General features: G+C 48.0%; 1 protein-coding gene across 1 annotated transcript in view; it reads right to left on the reverse strand.

Moving 5' to 3' along the window:
* Positions 1–8,233, reverse strand: part of LOC120991075 — a gene marked incomplete at both ends in the record, with an annotated part of 29,309 nt that extends 21,076 nt beyond the window's left edge. The window contains 3 exons of the mRNA XM_040419965.1: positions 1,157–1,285; positions 5,912–6,532; positions 6,968–8,233. Coding sequence (XP_040275899.1) covers positions 1,157–1,285; positions 5,912–6,532; positions 6,968–8,233 — 2,016 coding nt within the window. The remainder of the gene's footprint in view (positions 1–1,156; positions 1,286–5,911; positions 6,533–6,967) is intronic.
* Positions 8,234–10,697: the final 2,464 nt, after the last annotated feature.

A 10,697-nucleotide genomic window follows, 5' to 3' on the forward strand; every position in this document is an offset into this window, starting at 1 on the left:
AGATCGCTGAGTTAGATTCTCTCCTATTCTCTCCCTGAAATCACAAGTCCAGCAGCATCCTCTCCCTACACTTGTAACAGCAGAGTGACGTGCAGCGCTATGTGACCCAAGCTTATATAGAGCCTGGTTCACATGCTGCTCTGGCCAATCACAGCCATGCCATTAGTAGGCATGGTTGTGATGGCCTCTTGGGGCAAGTAGTATGACGTTTGTTGATTGGCTGCTGTGCAGCCTTTCAAAAAGCGCCAAGAAAGAACCCAAACCCGATCTTTTACGAAAATGTTCGGGTTCGTGTCCGGGGTCCAAAAATCCTAAAGTTCAGTACGAACCCGAACTTTACAGTTCGGGTTCGCTCAACCCTAATAGTGATGTCTTTGTTTTCTGTCAATGCCTTGAGGGCTTCCCTCTCCTTATATGACATATTGAGATTATACTGTTGCTGTCTGCTACGTTCTTGCAAACTTCTGATCTGTTTAGTGACTATTTAGATTCCACAATATGATTATTATGTGGGGACATGAAGTTGCTCTTGTTACTTAGCTCAAATTTGGCCAAGGACAATTCAGCAACTTCCTTATTGGGGGTACCCCTGATGTTGACATTGTTACCAAAAAATGCTTTTAATCTAAGCCGCCTAAAAAAACATTGTAAATCAAGTTCCATCTCGAACCAATCAGTGTCCGTCATAAGACAAAAAGAAAGTCCATGTCGCAAGACATTGATCTGGTCGTCGTTCAACTCCGTAGATGATATGTTAACCACCAGATTATTTATTTCTTGTGCATGTGTCTCGTCACTCGTACTCCCTGATTGTATCCCGGATACATAGGATGAGGCTGGTCTTTTCTGGACTCTGTGGTGTTTTCTGCCGCCACCTCAGAGTTTCCTCCCGCTCCGTGCATTGCTCTTCCTAAAAAAGCAAACTTGGTGGACTCATCTGTTGACTCAGATTCACCTGTTGTAAAGCCAAAATGACCTTGATCAAATCTCCTCCCTCTTCCCCTTCTTCTGGGGAGTCTATTACGAGAAATCTCCTCCCTCTTCCCCTTCTTCTGGGGGGTCTATTACGAGATTGTTGGTTTTGCCAATTATATATCCGTCCATACTGATAGTCCTCTAGGTCACGGTGCCATTTATCTCTTTTGGTTTTTTCAACCTCAATTCTGTGCCGTTGGACATGTTGAGTGATCTTTTCTTTATGAGACACAAAATCATCAGCAGACAGCAGACCTTGAATCTGCACCTTCAGAGTGGCAAGAATTTTCTTAATGCTCTCAGCCTCTTTCTGCAAATATTCAATATTTAGTAGCATCAACTCAAACTTTTTACAAAAATCCTCATTGTTGGGAAAGAGGTTAGGGCGGAGGTGACACACAATTGACACACAATTGAAGTCAATAAGGTTGCATCCATCTGTAATGGCTCCGTCTGAGATGGATCCGTTTCAATTTATTTTGCTCAACTGAGCATGCTCTATAAATGTCCCCTCCCCCAGCAGCCATATCGGTCATCTTGGATGAAGTTCACAACATACCGGTATGTATAGAAAGTTCTGTCTTTCTTTCTTTCTATCTATCATCTATCTATTTTTACTAGCTGGCATGGGGGCAGATTATGGCACTGGGGGGGCTTGGGCAGATGGCACAGAAGTGGGGCTGATGGCAGAGAGGTGTGGCTGATGGCAGGGGGGGTGGAAGAGGCGCTGTTGGGGGCTCAAGGCATGTGGGCAGATTATGGTATGGGGGGCTGAGTTGATGGTACTGGTGGGGGCATATGGCACTGAGGGGGGGAAGATGGCACTGAGGGGGGAATATGGCACTGGGGGGCTGTTGGCATGTGGGCAGATTATGGCATGGGGGAGTTGATGGCACTGGGAGGGGGGCAGATGGTACTGGTGGGGGCAGATGGCAAAGCGGGGCGGCAGATGGCACTGAGGGGGCATATGGAACTGAGGGGGGCATATGGCACTGTATGTATAGTGCAGCCTTGGGGTTCCTACGACGGACGCTGGCGCTAAGAAGTTTTTTTTTTTTTCTGAAAATAAATATAAAAAGCTTTTGCTTTCCTCTCCCTCTGAGTGCAAGGGGCTGTCTAAGACAGAGGAGCGTTTGGCCCCACTGTTTCTGACAACCCCCTACAGTAAGACGTAGGCATAGCATAGAACCTGGATGCAGTAATTCAAGGCCTTTTTTTTCTCCACAGAACTGCCAGCAGCACTCGGGCGCCTGACCCATCTCTCAAAACAGACCCGGAACCGGCCACCACCCCCAGCCCCCCTGTCCATCATGCCCCTGTTCAGGACAATCCTGGTCCCCTACCGGGTCCCTCTTTTAAACATACGCTCTCTAATTGGAGACAAAATGTAAGAGCGATGTTGAATAGTAGGAGATCCTGTTCCATTAGAAGCTGCCATGTCTCTTGCGGTACGAATTGATAGACGTCTGAGGGAAAGGTGCAAGACTCCGTTCTCTCAGGACGTATTACCTGAAGGGATATCAGTCCCTTATGACACTCGGGGTGCTGAGACACCTGAGCCCATGTTTGGAGATGAGCCTACGCAATTGGGAGGGGTCTCTCCAGACCCTTGTGAGAAGAACTTCAGGGCTAGTAAGAGACCCTGTTTTTTTGTGGCAAAGGGCAAGAATGTAAAATATCAAGGCAAGAATAAAAAAGAAAAAGGAGTTACCAATAAGTTTTGTTCTTTAACTCTTGGCAGAGTAGTTGGGGAATCTGAGAACATACTCTTGTCTTTCAGCAGTCTCAGGTTCCGGGGCATGTGCATTTCTACCTTTGAGATTTACACATGTTAGCAGCTTAGGGAGAGATATTCAGGGATTGCTAGGAGGTGACCTCTTTCCCTAGGTTTGGGGCCTAGTCTGTTGTTGTTTTGTTGTGGTTTCTTTTGGTTGTCCTTCATTCCCTGTACTACCTGTGACATCTAGCTCGTGTCAGTCTGTAGTCAAACACACGCTTTTTAGTGTTCAAGTCACGGCTAGAGTATTGTTTGATTAGGTTCTCGCACATTTGGAACGCCTCGTCCTCTACTACCACAAATGGAATTAGAGGTCCATCAATACCTGACAAAGGTCTCTGAGGTGGCAATCCAAAGTCCTTTGAATACAGAAGCTCCAATGTTAACGGCGACAAACTGATAATCAGCATCCGCAATGGCCATCAAGATAATTGAGAAATATTTTTTGTAGTTGAAAAATTCGGGGGCACTAACTGAAGGTTTTACAATCCGTATGTTTGCCATCCACAGCTCTGACACAATAAGGAAATTGGCAAGTTTCCAGGTACTTGTCTGCTTTTTGAAGCTACTGTTCTGTAGTTTGTATGAGCTGAACTCAAAGATCTGAAACATTTTCTACATACACAAGAGACCCATTACTCTCAAATATTGTTCACAAATCTGTCTAAATCTGTGTTAGTGAGCACTTCTCCTTTGCCGAGATAATCCATCCCAACTCACAGGTATGGCATATCAAGGTGCTGATTAGACAGCATGAATATTGCACAGGTGTGCCTTAGACTGCTCACAATGAAAGGCCACTCTGAAATGTGCAGTTTGATCACACAGCATAATGCCACAGATTTTGCGACGTTTGAGGGCACTTGCAACTGACATGCTGACTGCAGAAATGTCTACCAGAGCTGTTGCCCGTGCAATGAATGTTCATTTCTCTACCATACGCCGTCTCCAAAGGCATTTCAGAGAATTTGGCAGTACATCCAACCGGCCTCACAACCGCAGACCACATGTAACCACACCAGCCCAGGACCTCCACATCCAGCATCTTTACCTCCATGATCGTCGAGATCAGCCACCCGGACAGCTGCAGCAAGAATCGGTTTGCATAACCAAAGAATTTCTGCACAAACTGTCAGAAACCTTCTCAGGGAAGTTCATCTGCATGTGCAGCGTACTCAAGTTGTGTGCAGTAGGTGTTTCTGGGTGATGTAGTGCAATAGACACTAACCTGGTACGGCTGACTCTCTGCAAGGGCAGGTGATGGTATAGATAGTTCGTGACGCCAGTGCCAAGTAAACGGTGGCACGCCGTTTGCGGATAGCAGGAATAAATTGAGGAACACCTGGTATTAAACAGAACTCCAACTTTAGTAGTTTTCATGCAGAGACAATATTGGAATCGCAGTTCCTTGGCATACAGTCGATTTTGCAATACGGTTGATGCAGGCAATTACAGATTTAGCAAGGTGATTACAGAGTGTTGAGCACAGGACTTGCAGTACAGGAGCTTGCACTCTATTTCTGTCTGATCCTGGAATATAGCAATTCTTCTCCAAGGCCCAATAACCTAGGTCTGGCTTTATATCCTTGGTTGTAGCTTTTGAAAGTACCTCCTCTGTTATTTTTAATACCTCTTGCTTCTCTGCACTTTGCTCTGTCCCTCTCAGCTTCCTTAGGCTCTAGAAACTTCTGAGCTCTCCACTAGACTGACTTTTGCTTCCTTTACTGGGCCTTATATAAACTAGGGCTCCCTAGCTCCCTCTAATGACTAGAAGCTGGAATGACACCCCTAGCAGGCCTGTACATGCAAGTGTCATAGTAACAGGGAAACACATGCATTGCATTACATGACATTTTATAAAACTGACATATACCAACTTCCCATAATTAGGAGGGACGACAGCACACCAAGTGACACTTTGGTAGTGACGGGTATTACAGTCCCCGTACACTACATACCCCACTGCTTTAAGCTGAGTACGACCTCGTACTCCATCATGGGTCGCCCAACTGGAATCTCTACCTGAAATAGAAAAAGAGACATGCAGGCATACATACATGTAATTCATCTGCATTTACATTTACATCAGGTCCAATTGGCAAAGGTGAAGGGTAGTGACAAGGGGCGTCGTTCTCTTCTCTCAGGATAGTGAATGGAACGGGGGCGCTGACCTGGCACAGCGTAACATTATAACCAGGATAGTCCATGACAATGAATAAGTCCATAATAGAACAGCAAAATAACGGAACTACCCAGGAGTTTCCCGTGGGTGTATCACAGGCAAGGGCTCACGTGGAGGAGTCCATTCTTGCGCACAAATGTCAAGTAAGGTATTGCCCGTGGCAACTGTTTGGGAGGAGACACCACCAGAATAATCAAAGTCTCCTAAACGGACTGGCGGACGTCCCCTGGTCATCCGGGTAGACCTTCTCAACACAGGGGTCTCCTCTTCCCTTAGCAACGAGGTAGAAGGGAGAGGAGCAACAGGAGGGTCTCCATCCGTAAGACCTCGGTCAGGAACAACTGGAACAACAGGAACAACTGGAACAACAGAAACAACTGGAACAACAATATCCACGAGAGGGGGAACTGGATCCGGAGCATCTTGAACCGGCTCTTCTGGAGGTGAAGCTACAGTAGGTGCCGGAGCAGGCACCAGCAAGTTCAACCAAGGTGTCAGAAGCCAATGCATGGGATCCGCGTCATACCTCAGATTACTAACAGCCTGCATAGGATCCTCGGGCTGTATTGCTGACTCTGACACAGGATATTCAGATCCAGAACTCTCGTCACTAGGTTCTGGTGTCAGGCAGAGCTTTAACCAGTTTCGGTGTACAATTTGGGATCCCTTGCCTTCCCAACATTTGGGACTGCAGTGACAACATAAGGACTTCGCTCCCACTTACTGTCCAATTTGCTGGTACGGCGGTTATTCTTTAACCATACCACGGCCCCTATGGTCAAGGGTTCTGCATGGGCTGCCTGATCATAGTCTCTCTGCTGTCGGTCTCTAGCAAAGTCCATACGTTCTTGAACAATGACTTTGGCTGCATCCAATCGCCTTTGGTGCTCAGCAACCCAGTCGGTGTTAGGTAATGGGTTAATGCAATCAGGTACATGTATGTCCAATGAATGATCAGCAGGCAATGTCCCTTGGCGCCCAAACATCAAGTAAAAAGGGGTATACCCGGTGGAACAATGTATGGTATGATTGTATGTGAACATGAGCTGTGGCAACAGACTGGGCCAATCTCCTCTGCTCTCAGGAGGCACGGCCCTCAGCATCTCTATCAAGGTCTGATTCATTTTTTCACATAATCCGTTACCTTGAGGATGGTAGGCCGTTGTCCGGATCTTCTTACAGTTGTGTAAGCGGCACAGTTCATGGAACAGATGGGACTCAAAAGCAGGTCCTTGATCGGTGAGGATCTTTTCTGGACATCCATAGGGCAGGAGGAAGTGCTTCCAGAACATTTCGGCTGTAGTCTTGGCTGTCTGGTCTCTCACAGGCACTGCTACAACAAACTTTGTGAAATGGTCAATAATAGTCATGGCATAAGCATACCCTGAGCGACTAGGCTCCAGTTTTACATGGTCGATGGCGACAAGTTCAAGAGGACGGGTACTTACAATGGGTCTTAGTGGTGCCCTCTGATCATGGTGCTCACTTCGTTTCAGGGCACAGGCTACACACTCTCGACACCACTTCTCCATGTCTTCTCTCATGCCTACCCAGTAAAACCGCTGGCGGATAGTAGCCTCAGTCTTTTGGACCCCAAAGTGGCCGGATTGATTGTGGTACATCTCCAACACCATACCTGCATCTCGTCGGGGTATGAGAATCTGGTGTACTCTCTCGTTGGACACTGGGTCTAGGCTTCTCCGTAGCAATAGGCCCTTTTGTATGAAGAGCTGATGGCGCTGTCTCCACAGTTTGATGAGCTCAGGATCTGCACTTTTACGCCGAATCCTCTCAGGGGCTCTGCCACTAGTAATGAAGTCCAACAACTCACCCAGCACTCTACTTTCAGACTGTAGTTTCACCCACCTTTCTTCTTTAGGTTCAGGCCTACTGGAGGGTGAAGGAACTGCAGCTCTGTTATTGGTAGCTCGAGCCTGATCCTGTTGAGCAAATTTGTTATAGAAAGCCGGCATCTCTACATCTTCCCAGGCATCTCGCACATCATCAGGGGCTGTCTCTGTGGGAAGCCTGGATAAAGCATCAGCATTATCATTAGTACGTCCAGCACGATACTTTACAGAGAAATTATAGTTGGCAAGGCGAGAGGCCCATCTCTGCTCCAAGGCCCCCAATCTAGCTGTATTTAGATGTGCCAGAGTGTTATTGTCAGTGAATGCAATGAACGGGGTGGCGGCTAGATAATCTTTGAATTTTTCTGTCACCGCCCACACTAATGCCAGGAACTCTAGTTTGAAGGAGCTATAATTCTGGTCATTTTTCTCAGCTCCTTTCAGGGAGCGGCTTGCATATGCTATCACTCTCTCTTTTCCCTCTTGGATCTGGGCTAACACAGCTCTCAGGCCTCGCTTGCTAGCATCAGTATAGAGATGGAAGGGCTTGCTATAATCTGGATAACCTAACACTGGAGGCTCGGTCAGTTTCTTTTTTAGCAATTGGAACGCTATCTCTCTTTCCTCATTCCATTCAATGGGCACAGGAGTTCTAGGACTTTTCTTGGGTTGTCCCCTCAGAAGTTCCTGGATAGGATCAGCTATTTGAGCAAAATGGGGGATAAAACGTCTATAGTAGCCGGCAAAACCAAGGAAACTCCTCACTTCTTTGACGGTAGTAGGAACCGGCCAATTACGGACAGCTGCTAATTTATCAGGGTCAGGTTGCACTCCCTCTCCGCTTACTACATGCCCCAGGTATCTTACTGCAGGTTTGAGCAGGTGACACTTGGATGGCTTTACCTTCAAGCCATATTTGATAAGGATTTTAAATACTTCTGCCAAATGTTTCAGATGGTCCTCATATGTTTTTGAGTACACAATGACGTCATCAAGATACAACAGCACTGTTTCGAAGTTTTTGTGACCCAAACACCGCTCCATTAGTCTCTGGAAAGTTCCTGGGGCATTACATAGCCCGAACGGCATACAATTGAATTCGAACAGGCCCATGGGAGTAGTGAAGGCAGTCTTTTCCCTATCTGCAGGGGCCATGGGTACTTGCCAGTAGCCACTGGTCAAGTCCAATGTGGAGAAATAGGCAGAGGAGCCCAGAGCAGTTAGTGACTCCTCAATGCGGGGCAGTGGGTATGCATCTTTGTGGGTTATTTGATTAATTTTCCTATAATCCACACAGAAACGGATACCACCGTCCTTCTTCTTTACAAGGACCAGGGGTGCAGCCCACGGACTACGGCTGTCCCGGATTACATTAGAGTCCTTCATTTCTCGGATCATTTCCTTTACAGTCTGATATGAAGTAGGCGGTAAAGGTCTGTATCTCTCCTTGATAGGAGGATGAGAGCCAGTAGGTATGGTGTGTTGTATGGCACTCACCTCTCCATAATCAGTGGCATGCTTACTGAAGGCCTGGTGGTGCTCCTTGACAAGCTGTATAATCCCTTCTTGTTGTTGTTGGGGGGTAGTCTCGTCCCCGACATGGAGCTCCTCCCACCAGGGCACTTGTGGCTGGGTCACCGGCGAGCATCCGCTGACTGCGGCTGGCGGCTTTTCTGTCACTGGAAGACGAATGATGTCTTGGAAGGATACCTGAGAAAGCTGGGCAACACGGCAATGCTTATTAAACGCCACAGGATGATCACTCAGGTTAATCAGTCGGACAGGTACTTTACCTTGGGAGACATTCACCAGGGACTTGGCAGCTCTCACAAAAGGGTAATCCTCCATCTGGATTGGTTCCACCAGGGCTGGATAGTCTCGGCCTTGGACTCCCAGGACAGCACGACACCATAAGAGAGTTTGAGAATTAGGAGGCAAAGTCACAGGCTTAATATCACTAATCCTGGCAGTACAAATTTCTCCTTTCCCATTAGCAAACCTCTGCTGGGCTCTTAACACAGTAATAGTCTTTTGAATCACCCTCCTGGATGCAGAGGAAGCTGTGGGCAAAGTCTGATGTAATACAGCAAGTATTTCTGAATAACAGTTTTTGAAGACATTGGTGCCTAGAATGACAGTATGTCCCCCTCTGTCACCGGCCTGTACTACGATCACTCCCTGTTGAGGCAGGGTTACTTCTCCCACCTGCAGGGTGGGTTCCCAGTATCCATGAACCTTTACTGGTTTGCCATTGCTGGCGATAATTTCCACCCAGGATTCAGGCGGTTGGGTCAACTGGTTGGTGTCCCAGAACTTTTCAAATGCAGGCAGCTGAATAGTAGTGACCTGAGACCCAGTATCTAATAGGGCTTCAAAGGGGACCCCGTTGATCTCTATATTGATTTTAGGATGGGATCCTACATACCGTGGCATCCAATTTGGATCCTCTGGACCTAGTGTTCTACCTCCCGAGGGGTGGTCCTCAGCCTCAGGGGTTGCCCGTTTAACTGCCAGCACGTGGATTCTGTGTGTCCCAGCTTTTTGCAGTATGTACACACGGGCCGCTTGCGATCTCTATTACGCCTCCCAGGATCCCTGGGGTGAGTCTCTTGGTAAGGAGGTGGGAACGGCCTAGGAGGTGACAGGAATTCTTCTTCTGTCATTATGGGTTTTTCCCATTTCTCTATTTTTCTGCACACCTTCTCTAGACTTTTAGTGAGGTGATTTACTTGCTCTGTCAGCATGGCAATAGTATCTGTAGCTGACACTTGAACAGCTTGGCCGGCCTCAGCTCGGTTAGTGATAAGCGGTTTTGGCCTGCAGGCTGATGACTCAGGTGGGGTGCTCAACTCCGGAGATACTGCGGACCCCAGAATTTTTATAGCCAGTTCTTTAAAGTCCAGAAAGGCACTGTTAGGGTGCTGGGCGGACAGCATCTTTAATTGGGTCCTTATTTGTTCACTAGACACCCCGTTGATAAATTGTTCCCTCAGGGTCTGGTCCCGGTTATCAGCCTCTTTGGGATCTATCTGGATTACAGCCCCTAAAGCCTCCTGAAGTGATAGGGCATAGTCACGGAGGGACTCACCGGACTTCTGTTTCTTGTCAAAGAAGTGCATCTTTATCTCTGAGGCGGTCCTAGTTTCAAAAGTGGCTCTGAGGCGGGTGAAGATCTGTTCTAAAGTACTCCGCTCAGTAGCAGGCCAGGATAACACTTCTCTACGGGCAGCTCCCTCCAGTTGTGCCAGCAGGATTTCCATTTGCTGGTCGGCATTTATAGGGTACAATCGGAATAGTGCCAGCAACTTTTCTTTAAAGTCCCTTAGGGTATGGGTCTCTCCCCTGTAGCGAGGGAACCATGGGGCCCCGAAATAGTAAGGCATGGTAAAGGGCATCATGCTGGGGGCTGTAGGATGATTAGGAGCCGCAAGCTCTCCCGGGGCCGGCTGCTCAGGCACTCCTGGCTCTGACATGGTAGTCTATTGAGAGGTGGCCGCTGGCGACTAAAGGGGCCGGTACACTCCCCTTCCCTCCGGTTACAAGTGCTTACCGGTATCGCCGGTCTTGCGCAGGCCAAGTCTCGCGAGGTTCCGGACGTCCTGAGCACCCGATGACGTAGAAGAAACAGGGCCGCGGCGGTGCGATGATGAAGAGGGCGGGACTCTCTGTGTCTTTGCAGGGATCCGCCCACGAAGGTCCTCAGCGGCGCGGGAAACTTTACTCCAGGCAGCCGGTGGCCATCTTTAGCAAAACGCTGTCCATTCACTGACAGCAAGCAGGATTGTAAAAAGTCCACAAAACCACACTCCAATGTGGCGATTTTCTTCCTCTTGGTAGCGCAACACTGCACAGCGCTTTTTAGAAGTTTTTGGTACACTTTGGGTATGATTTTCAGTCCACAAAGTCCACTTGC

Source organism: Bufo bufo, chromosome 2 (assembly GCF_905171765.1).
Source record: "Bufo bufo chromosome 2, aBufBuf1.1, whole genome shotgun sequence".
NCBI classification, from domain to species: domain Eukaryota; kingdom Metazoa; phylum Chordata; class Amphibia; order Anura; family Bufonidae; genus Bufo; species Bufo bufo.